Consider the following 21,196-nt stretch of genomic DNA (forward strand, 5'->3'; position numbering starts at 1 on the left):
TTCTTTGGTTTTTTACAAAAACAGTATTTCGTAACTTTCTTGTCAACACATTTGTGTTTGTTACGAGACTGATTAGTGTGTGCCTAACTAAGATAATCGGGATCAGACGAGACTGATTGGTGTTTCGACACATTTTTGCAGATGCTAAACTGATTCCATTTCACTAGTCGTTATGAACTTACTGTTGCTGCACAACTTAAACACATTGTCGATCAATATGGATTTCTTACTTTTGTTGTTTCAACTGATGAGACTAGCCGTAGTGGGCGTAAACATGAGGCGATAAATGAGCGATAGGGGCGCAAATCGCTCATTTTGTAGCCCCTCCACCACACATAGACTGATCGATGCTTGCTTGCTGTTCAACCTTCAAATGTATTGTATATATTGAAAACCTCCTAAAATAATAAGTTTTTACATGTGCATCTCCTAACTATTCGTTTAGCTATTATTTCTCCTCTAATGGAACTTTATGTTTCGTTTTCTTTAATATAAGTGAAAATTGCTAAACTATATTGTTTTCTTATGTTACAGGATAAAAATCATGACAAAATTTCGAATCGAGGAAGACTTCATCAACAAAGTTTCTAACCTAAAGAGTGAAGGGAGTTGCATGGCTATTGCAACAGCCGACATGATCACCATGAGGGTCGACAACACAGATGGTCCTCATGTCGTAATCTCACCACAACCGCTTATCGATGCCGAAATTAATACTCCTTTCGCATTCCAAGAGTAAAGAGGGGAGGGTGGGATAAAAACCGCCATGAAAACCTAGAGCGTGACAAACACTATATTATAGACTTGGAGTATTTTGAGAAGATTGATGAAATTCGAGATGCTATACTTGAGAATTTTGGTCCTGAAGGACCCAAATACCTAATACTATGTACCAGGTACATGAGAGACTTTTTTAGATAAAGATATTGCAAAGAATATAGCTATAAGTGGGATGCCTTTTCCAGGGTCGGCCATAAGGTGTGGCCAGGTAGTCAACAGCCACAGGCCCGGCACCCACTAGCCTGAATTTTTTTTATAAATTATATGTATTTTTATTAAAACAATATGTATATTTAGTGTTTAAACTCAATTACATAACCAATAGCTGGTCTAGTGGCAAGAGGGTATTACTCCCAACCCAAAGGTTATGGGTTTTACTCTCATTTGAGACATGTTTAATCATATATTTATATATTTTTACACAACCCAATTATAACCAAGTAAACTCATATAAAAATCAAATTGTTTAAATCCAACAAAAAAACTCTTTTTATTTAAAGACCCAAAAAAATTATCGCCTTCGGCCCAAAATTTTTTTTTTTGCTTTCTCGTAGCCGGCCCTGCCCTTTTCATCTACCCGCGAATGTTAGAAAGCCGCCACCTAAAGAAGTGAAAAAAGGCAAGCCTGAACCTGATCACGCAATGTTGATAGTTGGGTGTGATACAAGAAGCGAAAATCGTAAAGAGCATAAATGTTTTGTTAAGAACAGTTATGGAAAAGGTTGGGGACTTTTAAGGATTTTCTATCACTGCATTCGACTCCTTCAACTTTATAATGGTCCCAGTACATGATATAACATAAGGAGCTAAGGAGCAGGTTAGTTTCCTATTTCCATTAAAAATGAATACAGAATTTGGGAATCCCATGGGGAGTAACAATTATGGGATTTTTAAGTGGGAGGTAAAATATCCTTCGGTAAAAGTGGGTCTCGTTAGATAATACAATTCCATTAATCTCATTTATCATTAAAACAAAGGATATTATTAGAGTTGGTAAAATAAATGAGTAATACGTATTTTTTTTTAAATATATATATATATTAAAATTTTTGAAAATCAATTGTACATTGCAAGTGCATTTAATGAAAAATTGGGAAAACGGATAAAACAAAAAAATAAATATGTCAACCTGAACCCAACTTGTTTTCAAAACGGGTCGACCAGAACCGACCCAAAGCATGTATGTTTCATGCCGGATTTGGATTGTGTTTCGAGTGTGTCAACTTTTTCCGCCCCTAAAAAAACAACTAATAAACCTAACACGAAATTCACGGGTTTGGGTTTAACAAAACATGACCCAAACCTAACATGAAACTTGTGGGCTTGGATTTGACATAAACATGCTCGAGCTAGTTTTAGGTCGAACCCACAAACCCATTTAGCCAAACGGGTGGGTTCACCCATTTGTTTTTAATTTTAGTTTTTTTTTAAGTTTTTTTATGTAACAAAATAAATTGGATGAGTATTTTATGCCAAAATTTGCATAAGATTTTATAATTATAAAATAAGAAACTTTTGGGCTAATCGGGTCATGGTTAGATCAACACATGAAATTTTGTATCGTGTTCGGGTTCACATGTCTATCTCTTTCAGATTCGAGTTCAGATTCGAGTTCGGGTCAATTGAACCCGCAAGCACAACCTGTTTAACTCCCCCAACATTCATGCCTCCCTTAAAAGAATTTTGTCCCCCCACCCCCCAAAATAAATAATAATAATAATAAAAAAATCATCACATTTGGTGTAAACTTAAAACAAAATCCGTTTTAACCCTTTTTATTTTACTATATATAACTAGATGTTATGATTTGAGTAAATTACGGAATCTTTTGACATATCATGATATGTTTTTTAAGTTTTGTAACTCTTCCTATCTTTAATGCTTGCCTCATCCATTTTTTTTTTTCTGTTAAATCTAATCATGTGAAAACTCTTGATAAAGTGAATATAACAAAAATAATAAAAATTAAATCTTATTCTTAATTCTATTACAGTTATGGTATTTCCTAATGCTTTTCATTTAAGTATTTTACTAATAATTTACGCCGTTAAAGATATCTAATCAAACACATAAAGAAATCTCTTAACAATGTACGTATTAAACTTTCTTAACTTTATATATTACACGAACATGTGTCATAATATCACATACATTGCCATGTCCCAAGGTTCTTTTTTTTGTATTTTCTTTATCTTAGTTTTTCACACATTTCATGTGCTATATATGTTTTTTTTTTCTTATCAAACTATTTTGAACATTTGATGCATAATCTTCTATCAAAAATGAACTAAAAGCATAAATATGTCACTTTTCAACCAAAGGGTTTTTGGCATAAAATATGAAGTTTTGTCTTTCCATATGATAAAGATTCAACAGCTAGCCGTCATAAAAACTGAAAACAACTTTCCAAATCTTTCACATTAAGAACAAATACTAAAAACCTAACTATTTCCCTACATCTGTTAATCTTTGAAACTTAAAACATTAACGCATAAATGGCACTCCAGTTTCAGGAAGCCATGACTCTCCTGACAAGAAAGTATCAACCGAAAACAGCGTAGCTTCCTCTTCGGTCCTCAAAACATGATATCCGGGCCATTTTATCCTACGATTTGTATCAGCACTCTCTCCCGCGTTCATGTATTCCGCATAATACAACTTATCAAATGCAGTGTTATCCATAAATGGCAACCACCCTTCGGGATCGATCACGTCACCAAAATCACACTTTAGGTACACCACCTTCGAGTAATCCCTCCAAGGGCGCCCTAGATACGTCTTCACCAACCCGCCAGTTGGATTGAAGTCCGGTGCACGGATGATTTTAGAATTTTGTATAACAAATCCGGTTGTGGAAGTTGAACTATCTCTTCCTTGAGCGGTTATCGTGTTTTCTTGCCCGAGCACTGGTGTTCGGACATAAATGTTGCAATCTTGGAGGACTGCAGTCGCGTCACCAAATATAAAATCAACTGTTTCGTATATGTCACATTCACGCAAAAACTGTATGTTTTCGGAGAGACATAAGGTGTCTTGGTACCCTTTGAAGCTACATTGGTAGAAACTCGAGAGATCCGAGGCCGATAGAACTGCGATGGTTTGTTGCTTATCGGGACCCGCGGTGTTCTCGAACGTTATTCGGACACCAACAAAGCCCTGCCCCCAAACCTCTACATATAAGGTAACAAAACACAAAATAAACGAATAATAATATGATTAATGACAATGGAAAAATTAAACAATTGGAAACTTACGAACGGTTGCAGTGTCGTTGGTTAATACGTTGTCACGAACATTTTTATCACTTGTTATAACGGTAGCATCAATGCCATCTCCAATGAGCATTAAGTTGGTAAGGGATTTGTTGATTATGATGTTTTCATTATAAACACCAGCTTTCACGTATATAATAAATCTATTTGCACCTAATTGTATTTCTGTTACACTTCTTTGATTGTCTGCTTCTTCGATGGCTTCGGTGATTGTACTAAAATGACCGGAGCCATCTTGAGCCACCACCAAATTTGGTTGTATTGTATCACCTTCTTCGGTTACTTGAACCGATCCATCATGGTTTATTGTGAATAACTGGCTAGCCAACTTACTAGCCACAAGTTTGTGTTCAACTTGCATATCTTCAAATAACTTTGAGAAGTTGAAGTATGTGAAGCCTTTGAGGCATGTGTAATGGTTAATTATAGTTGTACTTAACCATTGTTTTAAACCATGCGCACTCATATAACTTGTTTCGAGATTTAGATGGTTTATGACATCATCATAAAGCTCTAGGCAATCCATTAAACTTGTCTTGCCTTGGACATCAAATGCGTTATATGATGTAGCCAACAAGTGTTTGAGGGCTTCTCGAGTTTTACTCGCTGACAACTTGATGCTAGAGTCGGGAGACTCAAACTCAGGACCAATTATAAGATTGCATAACTCCGCGAAAGGGGTTTGGTCGCAAAGCGAGACCTCAAAACAAATAATGGAAGTTGAAAATATGAGAATTGTTATGCAATAAAATTGTATAAGGTATGTTTTTGACATTTTGAAAGCATGTAGTTTGACTATAACTTATGAGGTTGGTGTCTATTTATATGGACTCGTGTAAATGTAGCTTTTATTATGTTGATTAGTCAATCAAATGTTATTGGAAGTAAGTAAATATATTTATTGAATCAGTCTATTCAGTTTATTCAGTTTATATGAGAACTTGAAAAAGGAATACACGTAAATTGCTTATTTGGTGAAGGCTTATTTATTGCCCTATGAATTATTTTTCTTTTTAATTTAGGTGTTAGAAACAATTGGAGGCCTTCAAACATTGTTGCATAAAATCCCGACTAGTCATGGATTAATCTCTGATTAATCGCTAATCTCCACTTCATTGATTATTTTTTGGCTAGTCGGTTAATTAATCGGTCAACGGTCAAATCCAGCCATAATCAATGGCTTCCGGTGAGATTTCAGCTACTTTTCGCCAAAAATATGTTTGTATATGTATAAAACTAAAAATTACATATAAGAATGTGTGCATGTATATATAAAACTGAAATATATACATTAAAGTCTTATCCAATTAATCCCGATTAATCTCGATTAATCACGATTAAATCGATAGTTTCCACCTCACCGCCCGACTACCGACTAACGATTTTTACAATATTATCTTCAAAATGTGGAGGCGTAAAGCCATTGCTTCACTTGGATGACCCTAGAGTCAATGAAACCATAGATTGTCTATGGTGAAAAAGAAAAACATTGAAACCGTGTTTTTCTTTTCTCAAACAACATAAAATAAAACAATATTCAACTCTATAAATGTTACATTTATGGTTAGTAATGGATTTAAATGTGTGATTGGATACTAATTCCTACCATATAGCTAGACTTGAACATGTTAATACGATCATCATAATATCATATCACCGTGTATTAATTTAACATATTATTTCTAATCATTAAAATATATAATATATTTTCTATCTATAAAAGTTTTAGTACACGAAATCTAACTTAAAATAAGAAAGATAATAACGAGAGAAATGTTAGGCATATACTCCGATCGTGGCTTGTTTGACTATCCATCCACTTGTATTCGCTACCCATCATTGCCAATTTGCTATAAATAAACAAGGTTGACTCACTTTCCATATCTTTGAAGACATATCCATAGGTTTAAGAAAAATATAAATATAAAGATTTAAAATATCTAATGTTAGAGGTGAGCAAAATCGGTTTAGTTCGGCTTTTATTATTAACCGAAACAGATTTTGTTGAGTCTGGGCCCGTTCATAAGCCTAAACTAGCTTATTATTTATATTATTTTTATTTAATATATTAAATATATAATTTTCTTATAATAATTATTAGGTATAAAATATAATAAAATAAGTATACAATATGTATTATGGTAAATATTAATGTTATAATTAATGATATAAATAATAAACGAGTCAATGCCTAGTTCAAGCTTAGGAAAGAGAGTTTTAAGAGAGTCGAGCTTGTAAAAACTACTCATAAACCGAGTTACGACGTTATACAGTTGAACTGAAAATATCAAAAAGGAAAATAAATAAATTGAAAGTTGAAACCAGGGTCGTCTCAACCCTTTTCGGGGGCTAAACAAAGAAAAACTTATGAGGCCTTTTCTATAAAAAAAAATTTAAAGTTATTTTTGAAGTGTAATAAAAAATAAGGTTAAATGTTCATCTAAACAAATTATATTTTAATAAACCATCAACAAATAAATATTTTATTTTCTAGTTCTTTTATTAGACATACTCCGTATTATTTAGTTTTCAACAATAATATGAAGTAGGTTATGAATTTTAACCATACAATTTCACCTAGCTCATTGTTTATCAATATTTTAATATTATTTTATTACAAATTAATATGTTACTCAAGTAATATGTTTTTCGATCTCCATGTACACTTAGAATTTCATCGTAAGCAAGAATAGAAACTAAAAATGAAAATTTAAAGTGTATGTCAAGAGAAAAGTATATTTAATTTATATATAATTGGAGGCCTTAAAAATTATAGAGGCTTAAAGTCATTGCTTCACTTGGATTACCCTATAGCCAATGAAACCATAGATTGTCTAAGGTGAAAAAGCAATAAATGATTGAAACCGTGTTTTTCTTTTGTCAAACAACTTGAAATAAAATAGTATTCGATTCTATAAATATTACATTTATAGTTAGTAATGGATTTAAATCTGTGAATGGATACTAATTCCTACCATATAGCTAGACTTGAACAAGTTAATACAATCATATATAGTTATTAACGGTTAAATGTTACACTTTATAAAGATTGAACTCTCGAACCTCTTATTATGTATTTTTATCATCTTACCAACCCATTAATATTAATTTTTGCTTATATTTCATTTTTTTATTTGTTAACCTATATACTATATAATAAGTAAATGTTTTCTCTTGTCACTTGTCATTCTCTGGTGTGTTCTTACTTTTTCTTCCCCCCTATCTCTCATATTAATTATACATTAAACATACATGTTTTTTAATTTATTTTCATTTCTATAATTGCTATTATAAAACCTACTTTTATTAAAAAAAAAGTTAGGTTTGTTTATTAAACATTTTTATAAATTGAACATTTTTCGTTATTTAACTTGTCTTATATGAATTATACCGTTGTTTTATATATAAAAACAATTACAGATATATAAATCATTTTTGCCCTAAAAACTTACTCGAGTTCATTGTGATAACCCGTGGATCTTTAACTGAACCGGCCCAACTTCTTTTTCTCTCTACTGTAATCTCTTTCTTTCTATCTATATATTGCTGATCAAAACCATTTCGATTCTCTTTTTTTACTGCACTTTCTTTGACTGATAACATGTTTGTTTTTTTTTTCTGATTGTACCAGCTATGTTCTCATAATACTATTTTACTTTAGTTGTTACAATATTTTTACTGTATCATCTAATGTTGTATCGAAAGAAATATTTAAATATTTATGATTTATTTTTAGGTTTGTTTTTTATAGTTGCAATTTTACTTTGTACTTATTTAATGTAATACTCAACTTTATTTATTAAGTTGTTCAACCCGTGTAGAACACGGGTACCTAACCTAGTATATAATATTTTTCTCTCTAAAAAAGTTTTAGTACACGAAATCTAACTTGGTAAGTTGGTATTATAAAATAAGAAAGATAATAATGAGAGAAATGTTAGGGATATACTCCGATCATGGCTTGTTTGACCATCCATCCACTTGTATTCGGTACCCATCATTGCTCGTTTGCTATAAATAAATAAGGTTGACTCACTTCCCATATGTTTGTAGTCATAATCCATATATTTGAGAGAAAAATATATGTATAAAGATTTAAAAAAATAGATAAAAAAATATCTAATGTCAGAGATGAGCAAACATCGGTTCGGTCTGGTTCAGCTTTTATCCATAAACGAAACCGATAAACCAAGTTTTGTTTTCTGAAAAATCCATTAACGAAATTGGTTAAGTTATTTTGGTTAGTGCGTCGAACTTCGGTTCGGCACGGTTAATAACCAAAACTTAACTTGGGTTAAAATTTTAGAACTTAATATGTTAAGCTAACCAACTTTTTGCTTAAAATACAAAAAATAAAAGTATAAATACATGAAATAAATCAAATGAAGGTAGAAACGTAAAAAAGACATAAAAATAAAGGTATAAAAGCTATAAATATACGAAAATATGAATGGTTCGGTTTTCTTTTGGATAACCAAGGGTCCCCAAACAAACCGTAATGATTTTTCAATTAATTACAGTTCGATTTCGTCAGTTTTTGGTTAAAGTCAGGTTTTTCTCACCCATATATATCTAATGGTATAATTTTAGAAAACCATTACTTATCTTTTAAGGCATATTTTTATAAAAAAATAATATTTATTTCAAGATGGAAACTTGCAACGAAATATCTTGCCAATTATTAAAAAAGCAAAGTAGGACCATTGTCATAAATAAATTAATATCACACAAGTTGTCCATATAAACATATTCACAAAATATCATCAATACATCTATCCACAATTCACATCTTTACATCCTCACCTTAAAACAACACAACTTCATCTTCACAAAATCTCTCAATCCACCAAAAACCACCATGAATCGAAGCGAGGATGACATGAAACATGTCGGGTTTTTGGGTATATTCAACCAGTCATTCAAAGCAATATTCTCGTACACAAGGATCTTCTCATTAATCACTCTAGCCTTTATCGTGCCACTCGCAACAATTTTAATAATTCATTACGAAATTTCGTATCACCATTTTTGGAGGATCCATAACAATTCATTACCTTACGATACCAACGACTCGCGTGAAGCGAATGCTTTAGAATGGTTGTACTATTTATTATTCTCACTAGCGTCCTTTATCTTTGTTACCATATTCTCTGTCCTTTCCACTATTGTTGTGGTTTTCAGTGTCGCTTCTATTTACATTAATCGTGACATAGCGTTTCGTGACGTGACTAAATGTATTCCAAAGGTATGGAAGAGAGTTTTGATCACTTTTATATGCATTTATATAGCACAAGTTGTGTTTGATGTGATGGTTAGTATTATTAGGCTGAGGGGTGTGGGGCGCTAACCTGGGCGCGAGAGCCCCTCCGCTCGCGCCTCGGGGCGCTAACCCCACACCACCGGGGCGCGAGCGGGGCGCGAGCGCGGAAATCCAGGCAGGCGTGAGCCTGGTCGCGGGAGAAGAGAGAGAAATAGCCGTTGGGAAGTGAGAAAATAGCCGTTGGGAAGTGAGAAATTAAAAAAAAAAATATTTTTTACCTAAATAATACCCCATTTCATCTATAAAATACCCCATTTCACCCATATCAATCACCACAACTTCAAAATAAAACCCAAAATCAACCCATCTTCCCAATTTTTTTTTAAAAAATAATGTCGTCGTACTCGTCTGATTCCGACTCCTCCGAAGAGGATGATTTGCTTCTTCATGTAGGGGGAGTTTTGACCGCAACCGTGGTCGATCTCTTGCAAAATCAAGCCCATCAACCTCGACTCCCGAGGGTTAGAGCACCACCTCGTGATCGTGATCGATCGGGTGCTAACGATACTTTGTTTAGGCATTATTTTAGCCCTCAACCGGTATATGAGGAGTCGGATTTTCGAACTCGTTTCCGAATGAGCAGACAATTGTTCATGCGTATAGCAAGTGATTTAGAGGCACGGTATCCCTTTTTTCAACAAAGGGAGGATGCTAGGGGTCTCCCTGGTTTTACCCCTCTTCAAAAATGCACGGCTGCTATCCGTCAATTAGCGTACGGCATCTCGTCGGACGCTTTGGATGAGTATTTACAGATGTCGAAAAGGGTTGCACGTGAATCCCTTCATTTTTTCTGCCAAGGTAAAAAACATTAATTTTACTTTTTATTAAATATTTATTACATTTTGTAATATATATTATACGTAGGAGTCATATCGACTTACGCTCGGAGATATCTGCGTAAACCTACAATGTATGACATCCAACGCATATATGAGGTGCACGCAGAAAAACATGGTTTTCCTGGGATGCTAGGTAGCATCGATTGTACGCATGTTGGATGGGCTATGTGTCCAACGGCCTGGCGAGGTCAGTTCCACCGTGGTGATCATGAAGGGCCGACCCTTATACTTGAGGCGGCGGTGTCACAGGATCTTTGGTTTTGGCATGCTTTTTTTGGTGTTGCTGGGTCAAATAACGACCTTAATGTTATCGATCAGTCAAATTTGATCAACGACCTTATCGACGGGGTTGAACCATCTCAATCTTTTGTTGCAAATGGAGAACTCTTCAAGTACGGGTACTATCTGGTCGATGGTATTTACAACGAATGGGCTTTGTTAGTTCAAGCTTTTACAGATCCAATCGCCAACAAACGGAAGTATTTTACGAAGAAGCAAGAGTCTGCTAGAAAAGATATTGAAAGAGCTTTTGGAGCTATAAAAAAACAATATTATGTTCTGGCGAACCCGATACGTTATTGGACTCGGGAGAGGATAACGGACGTCATCTACACGTGTCTGATCCTACACAACATGACGTTAGAAGACGAGGGCAAAGCTATCTGCCAAAACTACCAAGGTTACATTCCGCCACAACCGTCCACAATCAGTGATCAACAAAGACTTCATAACATAGCAAATATCAAGAGCCGTGAGATACACGGGGATCTTCGACATGAGTTGGTTGAACATTTGTGGGCGAGGCGACCCGATGATCTTGTATTAGATTAGTGTTATTATTAAGTATTATTGTTTGTTTAATTTTTAGTATGTTTTTTTTTTGTAATTTGAATTTTAAAAAAAAATGTGTGTTTTTTTAAAAAATTTATGAGTTTTTTTAATAATACGTTTTTTGAATATATTTATAAAAAAATAAAAAAAAATCCGCTGGAGCCCCTGCTGGAGCCCCTCCACGCCAGGGCCAGGGGCTCCAGCGGGGGCTCCAACACCCCCCTTATCCAGTTTCTCTCTCTGCCACACGTCACAATATTATTGGCTGGAGCCCCCACTCGCGCCCCCGTTAGAGCCCCCCACACCCCTCAGCCTCATGGCTACTGCCAGAGCTGTACTAGGTTTTACTAGCGTCAGTCTAGTGGTCATGATTATTATTCTGATATTATTAATATTTCCACTTTTGTACCTGACGGTTATTTGTCAACTGGCGAGTGTTCTTACTGTGTTAGAAGATGTTAGAGGATTTGACGCGTTGAAAAAAGGTAAAGCTCTGGTGAGCGGAAAGAAAAGTGTGGGGATGGGAATTGCGTTCGCGTTGTACGCGCTTTTTGTGGGTTTGATTATTGTGTTTGTATTGTTTGTGGAATTTGGGGATGATGTTTTTCATTGGGCGTTGATTTGGAGGGTATTGACGGGGATATTACGCGGAGTTTTATTTTTGGGGTTGTTATTGGTGGTTATTGTGGTTCAGACGGTGTTGTATCTGGTTTGCAAGTCGTATCATCGGGAAGCGATTGATAAGATGGGGTTATCGACGTTTTTAGTGGCTTATGCGACCGAGACGGTGGTGTATCCTAGATCTGGTGAGGAGATTCAACTGGGAAGAACTCAAAATCAGGATCAACAGGTTTGATTGATATCATGATATGCTTGTTGAGTAGTACCTCTTGCATATGTTCTTGTACTCAGTTGGTGTTATGAGTTGGGCAATTGGGGCTTTGTTTTATTACCAAGTTTATCTAGATTTATTTAGTGGAATGAATTTGAATTGGATATTGACCTATTGTTTATATTTGATTATTATTTTTTATTAAAGTGGTTGTTATACTAATGAAAATTTATTTTTAATTTTTTATAAAAGGCATGAGATACAAATATCTAGTTGGTAGGCAAAACATCTACCTATATGAATTTATTGAGGGTAATTTATTGAGGGTAATTACGTCTTTTCTTACAAGAGGCTGTGGTTTGAGTCTTACCTAGAGCATTTCGTCTTGATTGAGCCAATGCTTCTTCTTGGGTGAGAATGGGTGGGCGAGGTCACCTTATTACGTTCTTTGGACGAAATAATGATTTGTTTGATGCAAAATCCATTGTGCGACCCTTCGGTGTTTTGAAAAAAAAATGCATAGTTGTGATAAATAGTCAGACGCATTGATGAGAATCACATTCAATCAAAACACTTTTAAAAGGTTACTTTATAAAAGATGTATAGTTATATTATAGTTTATTTATTGTAATAAAAATTCATGATATCTGAATCCTTAACTATCATCTCATTACTATATTCAGTAATTAGAGCATCTCTTAGGATTTAAATATATTGATTGAACCGAAATAAAAAGGTCCATAAGTGTTAACAAGTAATTTGATTTTTATTTGTATAATTTTCAAGTTTTAATTGGGCTCAATAACTTAAATAAATTATGAATAAAAAAGAGTTTTGGGCCATATATTTTTAAGATAGTTAAGATCAGTATCTATTGTCTGACTTGCACTACCCTATGGCCGGTCTTGACCTCCAACATTGCTTGCATGGAGGTGCCCGAATTCAAGACCTTCCATGTGGTCGACGAACTTGGGCCAATTTTGGCTTGAATTAATAAAACATAATTCGTATTTCTATAATATTAAAGAACAAATATCATATTTATAATTAATGATTAACAATTTTTAGAATGATTTATTATTTAGAAATACAGTTCTCTTATTTGTATTGATATTCACCTATTTTGTTATTAATGTTTGTAAACTTATTATATTTGACATGTATAAATATCCAAAAAATTATTTTTCATTATATTTACCATGTCCGAGTGGCGAGTACACCGAATACACCCAACTCTCTAGTCGGTCGTCTAAGTTCCATCTAGCGACTTTCGTAACCTTAATACAATAAATCATTTCATTCCTTTTATAAATTCTGCATACCAAGAGTTACATAAGTTTCTTTATCATAAAAAAAACCATACCAAATCCTACTTGATACGAGGTTTTCTTTTTAAATTAAAAAAAAACCATTATTTGTCATTTTTACAAAGTCAGTCTTTGAACTGTTTATATAAATAAAAAATTGTAACTTTGTAAGTGGACATTTGAGGACCAACTATCTTTAATGTAGCACAATATAAAGTTACAAAAATCCCATTATACATAATCAAAATTTGTCACACCTTACAACTTCATCTTCAAACAATCTCTCAATCCACCATCAATAGCCATGGATCGAACCGAAGAAGACATGAAACATGTCGGATTCTTCGGCATATTTAAACAATCATTCAAAACGATATTCACACGTAAAAAGATCTTCTCACACATCACTCTGGTTTTCATCCTACCACTCGCAATAACCTTCATAATCCACATGGAATTTTCACATCACCACTTTTGGAGATTCCAAAACAACTTATTACCACTCGACACGAATGTTTCACATAGAGCAACCACTATGGAATGGTTCTACTACGCGCTATTCACATTTGCGTACTTTATATTCCTAACCATCTTCTCTACACTCTCGACTGCTGCAGTTGTTTTCACCATCGCCTCCATCTACACCAATCGTGAAGTATGCTTTCGTGACGTTATTAAAGTCATTTCGGAAGTATGGAAAAGACTTTGTGTCACGTTTATATTCATATACATCGTTCAATTCATCTATGATGTTATTGGTAATATTGTTATGGGCATTATAAAACCTATTATATTCGATTATGAAATTTTTGGCTTAGTGCTTTTGATTATTGTCTCGATATTATACGCATATGGGTTTTTCTACTTGACGGTTGTTTGCCAACTGGCTAGTGTTATTACTGTTCTGGAAAAGATTCATGGATTTAAAGCTTTGAAGAAAGGTAAGGCTCTGGCGAGCGGTAAGAAGAGTGTGGGGATGGGAATTTCATTCGTGTTGTACGGAGTTTTGGTAGGTATTATTATTGTGAATTTACTTTTCGTGGAATACGGGCATGATGTTTTTAAATGGGCGTTGATTTGGAGGGTGTTGATCGGGATATTATGCGGAATTTTGCTTTTGATGTTGTTGTTGGTGCTTATTGTGACTCAAACAGTGTTGTATCTGGTTTGCAAGTCGTATCATCGGGAAGTCATTGATAAGCTAAGTTTATCGACGTTTTTAGATGCTTATATTGGGGATACGATGGTGGTTCCGAGATTGGGCGATGAGATTCAACTCGGATGCCCTCAACCTCTGGCTCAACAAGTTTGAAACAATTAGTGGATTGTCGCCGATTCAACTTATATTTCAATGTAAACACTACTTTTTTTTATTTTAATAAAATTGATCATTATTATTATTGGTTAAGGAAAAAAAATACAAATGGATTGTACTCTTTTGCTTATGTTGTAGTATTTTTGTAATTACGATATTGAGTGGAATGACTTTTAATTTCTGTGTATATGGTGTTTTGTACTTGTATGTTAGTGTGTAACTACTAACTTTTTTTTAACAACTTTTATTAAAACTAAGCCCAAACCATTCCTACTGAGTCGGTAGCAATGGCTAGCACCAAGAACAAAACCGGAATCGAGTCACATAACCAAAGATGTTAAGTTATCCTAATCTAGATTGATGCATCTACCCTATTTTTAATTCACAATAAACTCAAAATCTGTATGTCTTCAGGCACTTTAACAATCTTTACTAGCTTGTTTACGAAATATGTATTCGTTTCTAACATTCCATAAGCACCAAATTACCACCATAACGATGAAGTAGACCATTTTTCTTCTATGGCCCACGTTTAGAATTTGTTTTACAGCCTCAGTTAAGTCTTGGACTCATTTAACCTGAAAAGGTTGAATACTACACCACTTTTCAAATCTTTGCCACACCACAGTCGCGACATAGCAAGATGTAAAAATAGTCCACCGAGTCCTCTATCACAAAATAATTACTACACATACACAGACCAAAAAAGATCTTTCTTTTCATCAGATAATCGCTTGTTGGAAGGCGGTCCTGAACGACCCACCAAACAATAGCGTTCATCTTCATCGGAACCCAATTATTCCATTTTAAGATGCTCTTCGGGCATGGATGATCAACTCTATATAGTAACTTCCTCATCGAAGTAACTACTAACTAGTTATTTAATATTTCCAAAAACAATATAAATATTTCCCTTTTTTTATGACCAATGAATAAAGCTCGTTTACCCTAGGTAACCCAATGGTAAAAACACAACCCCATATGCCCATGATTGCAGACATCGTTGGATAGCCCAAGTCCATCGTCTTCTGTTCTAGAAAACCAGTTGCCAAAAGACCACTGTAGTCAAAGACCACTGTAATCAAACCTGATTGGAATCAAATTCGAATTTGAAACATTGTTGTCTCCGACCTAAATCTTTATTTCCTCATTCAATATCAGTTGAGCTAAAAATAAATTAAAACTGCATAGTAATAGTCATAGACTCAAAGTTAAAATCATTGTGTTTACCCACTCACGACTTAAGGTGTCACATTTTGATGATTATCTTGCATCAACGACAAAAGGAAGTGGGCGGCGAAACTTTTTCTTTAAATATATAATACTTTTTAATAAAAGAGTATTTTATATAAACTGTTTATCCAAAGATGTTTGTTTAGACAATCATTTTTATAAAAGTGTGTGCACGTTCAAACTTAACTTTATATTGTATTATAGCCCTAAAACAATTGTTTATGTGAGTAAATAATAATGTGTTGAAATTCCAAATTCGTTTATTAACTCTTAACTCATAATACATAATTGAATTTTTATTTTTTTTTATTTAGAAAATTGACATTCAATTTTGAATTTCTTAGTTGTGCTTCGATTGCGTTGGTGTTGTAAACGTGAAACCGAGATATTTTAAATGAGCTGATGAGATTAATTTAAACCTGACTACAAGTTAAATGAGTTAGTCGTATCTACCCATGTATGACCTTAACTCGTTAGTTGTGTAAGGTTCATGTCGTGTTACGAGCTATGACATAGCTCATGTTTGCGACACGTGTTACAGTATTACTGTTCATACGGTACTTAGTATCTAGTATGATGTATTTTTGTCTCATATTTACATAATAAGACAAGTATTATTGAAAGTTGATTCCAAAATATATCGGTGGGTCACGGCTTGTTACATACACAAATTCGCAATATCGTTGTTACGTATTTTTATTCCTAACTGCAACATGTGTTACAGTTATTATGCTCGTTTGTAACACCTTTGCTTGTTGCTTGGACCTGACTTAATTATGGACTGAAAGCTTAATGGTTTAATTGGCTGATGGTTGTTAAAGTTCAAGGCCCACACATTTGTTTACACTGCTGAGAAAATAACGGGGGTGACCGGAGCCAACCCAGACCACAATACAAGCTTCTCCCTTGGTTACACAACATTATGTGTCTCGTTTTCTAGTGATTTTATTTTGAATGGAGCTATTTTGTCGCTAAACATTTCAACCTGATTAAAAAAAAATTTAGTACGTTTGATTCACTATAAATTTCGTTTGTTTTAAGTTTAAGTGTTAACTAACTAACTAACTAACTAATATGAGCACACGTACATAATCGAACAAATTATCATGTTTGTGTGGTTTGTTAATAAATGTGTTTGCTCGTGTTTGTTATTTTAAACAGTAACCAAAGATACACGACTTAAAATATTATATATATCTTATTGTCGAATTTTCATGATAAAAAAAATTGAGCTATCAAAGATGGAAGGTCCCGGGTTCGAATCCGAGCATGAAGGGATATTTGCTCGAAGCAATATAAGAGTATGAGTAGCGTAGATTTATCATAAAAAAAGAAGAAAAAACCTTTGTACCATTTATGAATAACAAATACAAATTATGTCGTACTCCAGAGATGCACAAACTGGGTTTTTTTAACCGGACTCTGGTTGAAACTAGTTCCGGCTTGGTTGGGTTTATCAGCTTTTGGCCGGTTCGGGTCTGGGTTTTGGCTGGGTAGATGTAGAATCGGTTCCTATGGGTTCGGTTAGGTCAGGTCCGAAACCGGGTTTTATGCCATGTCTAGCATAGTCACTTAGAGAGCCTCTAAATTCAGAGGACTCATTACTGGGCTGGACTATCAAATGTGAACCGGACCTTTAAACAATTTTTGTAGCAGGCTAAACTTTTAAACAAAGGATATTGTTTATTTTCGGCTTCACTTGTAAAAGGTTATTTAAAAATATTGTAAGAAACTTTTTTATACTCATATAAACTTGTAAAAGGGTTGTATATACTTGTATAACCTAAAGAATTTATTATAATAAATGTTTTGGATATAAAAGGTGTTGATTTGTGGAAATGATAATGTGTTAAAATTGAAAAATTGGCTTTTAAATTCTCGGATAAAGTATAGAGGTGTCTTCGATACATAAACATGTTGATGGGTTAAAAGTTAACCATTCCATTACTTCACATGTTCTCAAGTTTTAACCATTTCCTAAAGTAGATTTTAATGTGTTTTACGTCTCTTATCAAAGACAACATATATGTAAATTAAACGCGTTTATGCTTAAGTCATTAAAAAAAAAAAGCTAACGGTGCTGCATAAAAAGGTCTTTTAATCACCCTTGCACTTTGATTTTCTTTCTTCCTTTTGTGATATTCTCTTTAATAAAAAGGTAAAAGTGTTAATAAGTTCAATGAATCGAATAGCTTTAAAGTCGTCAAAAACATATTGTTTTTAATTGTTTTATTTTAAAAACATATGATAAATATAGTAAAAATAATTTTCAATTACTTTTAAAGTTGTACAAATTACAAAATATTAAAAGTAAATATTAATCATAAATTCACAATGTGTTAACCGACTTTTATATGTATTTTTATTCATAATCTTGTGATTAATACATACCTTTTTGTTGATCATTAAAAAAGTGATTTTTAAAAAATGAAGAATTATTAATTATCACTAGTTTATACAAAAGGAATAACTTGATTGTGGCTCAATAGTAGAGCACTCACTTTACAAGTGAGAGGTAGTGGGTTCAAACCTCACTATCACCAATTTATATGGGAGATATGAGGGATGACTCTGGTTTGCCAGGGTTCCAAGTCCTGATCTCACCTGGTTTTACCGGCTCCTCGCTGTCGTGCCATTTGACGGGCGTGGGGGTCGGGTTTTATCCGGTGAATCCCTTAATAGGTGGACCATTATGGGCTCCGTCCGTCCGGACTAGTGGCCTGCTCGGGCTACCTTTAGCCAATGGGGGCCGCGTACAAAGTACCCGGCATTACTTAGTTGGTCGTTAAAAAAAAGAAAAAGTTTATACAAAAGGAATTTGCTTGGTCCCACTTACTTTCCAACAAAGTTCTCCTCATCAAACTCAGGTATCATAAACAAAGACCCACACTTATAACTTATTCTATAATTTTGCATTTTTACATATCTAAATAACCAGCATAGAAAATGAAAAGTAATATTTTTAGAATAGTTATTAACTTATTGTAATATCATACAAGATTATGCATTTATACCTCTAGTAATATATACTCTAATTCACGTATTTATTTATTCTCAACTACATATCTTAAAGTGGATTTATATAATTTAAGTTAATATGTTGACCAAATATTTACAAATAAACAAAGTTAATGATATTTGTAAGTTTTTTACTTTGAAAAAATATAAAAAATTCTAATGACACTTAAACATAAACCAAATACACAAAATAGTTACTTTCGTTAGGTTTAACTGGATATCCGGGATTTATTCGTTGGTTGTTAAAACAATTACATAATATAATTTATGTTAAACTATCATGATATAATTAAATGTAACCACAACAATTAGTATCATTGTTTTCTATTAAAATATCATCAAACCATCCATAAACTTATATATAAAAGATATGTTCATCCAACAAAACATATTAAATCTAATCATAATTCATAATTTACCATTAAACTTGAGAGGCAAGTCGATTTTGAGTTCTTCCCAACTGAATATCTTCCCCCATCCTTAAAACCGGCCCCGAATCACTCAAATAAGAACTCAAATATGTCGATAAACTCAACACCTCAATCGTTTCCCGATGATGCGATTTGCAGGCCACATACAACACCGTTTGAGCCACAATAATAACCAAAAAGAACGCCAATAGAAAACTTCCACATATTATCCCGATCACCACTTGCCACACCAACGTCAAATCAGCTTGGTTGGACATGACAAATGTCATGTACACAAACAACACAATTGCCAAAAACTGGTATAAAACATACGACACCATTATCGCGGTTTTCCTTTTACCGTTAATCAGATCTGTCGATTTTATCATTGCTCTTGTTCCATGTGAACTTTCTAGAATGGAGGTGACGACGGCGATCTGCCAAATGATACTCAAATATATGTATCCATATGCGTAAACCACGATGTATATTAGCGTAAATATGTTAACACTTCTAGTTGGAAGTCCAAAAACAACGTTACACGCGAATATTACAACGGAAGCGATTAAACTATAGGCAAGTAATATTAATAACATAAGTAGGAGGGTGACAATGAGTCTTTTCCATACCTTAGGTACAACTTTGAATAATATTAAAAACGTGACATCACGGCCCGTGTACACACACATGACCGTGTAGACTATTGAAGCGGTGGATAAAACAATAAAGGTTGTGAGTATAACGAGCGTGATTATTTTGAACATGAAAAATCCACGCCACACGTTAGCAGTGGTCGTGGTGGTGTAATCGAAGTGGTAACCGTCAAAGGAGCCGGTTAACAATTTGTACGGATTGCTTTCGATATTGTAAAAGAATCGGTATGAGATCTCCATGTGCGCGATGAAGATGAGTGTGAGAGGGAGGATTAGGGTTAGGGTGATTTGTGCGAAGATTTTCTTCGAATTGAAAATCGTTTTGAACGATCGAGAGAACACGCCTGCGAACCCGATGAACTTGATGTCATCCATTGTTTGATCCATGGCTGAATTTGTTGAAGAAATTGATAGGGGGTGAGTGTGAAGAATATGATTGAATTCAAGTGTAGCTATATATAACCAATTCTTGGAAATGTGGACTTCTAACCATTTCTTTAAGAAAATAAATATTTTGGACTGATAGTGTGGTTAAGATGTATTAAATGTATCAATTATTTATTTATTTTTACATTTAATAAACAACTTTAATTGGTGCGTGTTGAATGATTAATTTTTATCATTAAATGATCTTATAGGGTCACCAATAATAAAATAAAATTGTGAAAACCATATTTGATATTTTAAATGTGATATAAATAGTTTATAATATTGTTCTCAATGTAATAAATAAAATAGTTGTTAACTGTTTATCTTTATCTATTACACTATGTATATAGAGGTGCACAAACCGGTTTTTTTAAAAAAACCGGTTCGGTTATTAACCGGACCGGTTTTTTTTGGCCCGGAAAAAAAACCGGTTCGGTTAATAACCGGACCGGTTATTAACCGGTTTTTTGCTGTCAAAACCCTAACCGGTCTAACCGGTTAGGACCGGTTTAGAAACCGGTTAGAACCGGTTAATAAACCGGTTTTTTTATTAACCGGTTTTTTTTATTAACCAATTTTTTTTTTTTTTTTTTTTTTTTAAATTTCGCGGTTTCAAATACGAATATTTGTTTTTTATATTTTGTACTTAATGAAGACCATTATTTTTTCACAGTATAAACAAACCGGTAACTACAAGGCAAAATGGTAACTACAAGGCAAAACGGACTGACCGAAGCCATTCTTTGCTTTCGTTGTTAGGGTTCTTTGCTTGGAAGATGAGTATGAGTGTGTGTTGGTGAATGTGTTTTCAACAAACCAAAGATTAAAAACACATAACTTTCATTTATAGTTTTTACATTAAAAATACAAACATTAAATCGTTATCGCATATTCGTAACTCAAAAATACAAACATTAAATCATTAACACTGAAGAAATCTCTGCCAAGAACTGTTGT

General features: G+C 33.7%; 2 protein-coding genes and 1 pseudogene across 2 annotated transcripts; 1 reads left to right on the plus strand and 2 right to left on the minus strand.

Moving 5' to 3' along the window:
* Positions 1-3,264: 3,264 nt before the first annotated feature.
* LOC143580144 (putative pectinesterase/pectinesterase inhibitor 6 pseudogene) lies at positions 3,265-4,413 on the minus strand (annotated as a pseudogene).
* Positions 4,414-13,485: 9,072 nt separating this feature from the next.
* On the plus strand, positions 13,486-14,493 carry LOC143580145 (uncharacterized). Its single transcript, XM_077063251.1, has one exon. It carries the CDS (start codon positions 13,486-13,488, stop codon positions 14,491-14,493), a length of 1,008 nt encoding a protein of 335 aa, XP_076919366.1.
* Positions 14,494-19,168: 4,675 nt separating this feature from the next.
* Positions 19,169-20,197, minus strand: LOC143580146 (uncharacterized). Its single transcript, XM_077063252.1, has one exon. The coding sequence runs from the start codon at positions 20,195-20,197 to the stop codon at positions 19,169-19,171; it is 1,029 nt and encodes a 342-aa protein (XP_076919367.1).
* Between the last annotated feature and the right edge of the window lie 999 nt (positions 20,198-21,196).

The sequence above is a fragment of the Bidens hawaiensis genome, unplaced genomic scaffold (genome assembly GCF_021521415.1).
Source record: "Bidens hawaiensis isolate Kalapana, Puna unplaced genomic scaffold, B.hawaiensis_p1.1 tig00030251_1, whole genome shotgun sequence".
Classification (NCBI taxonomy): Eukaryota; Viridiplantae; Streptophyta; class Magnoliopsida; order Asterales; family Asteraceae; genus Bidens; species Bidens hawaiensis.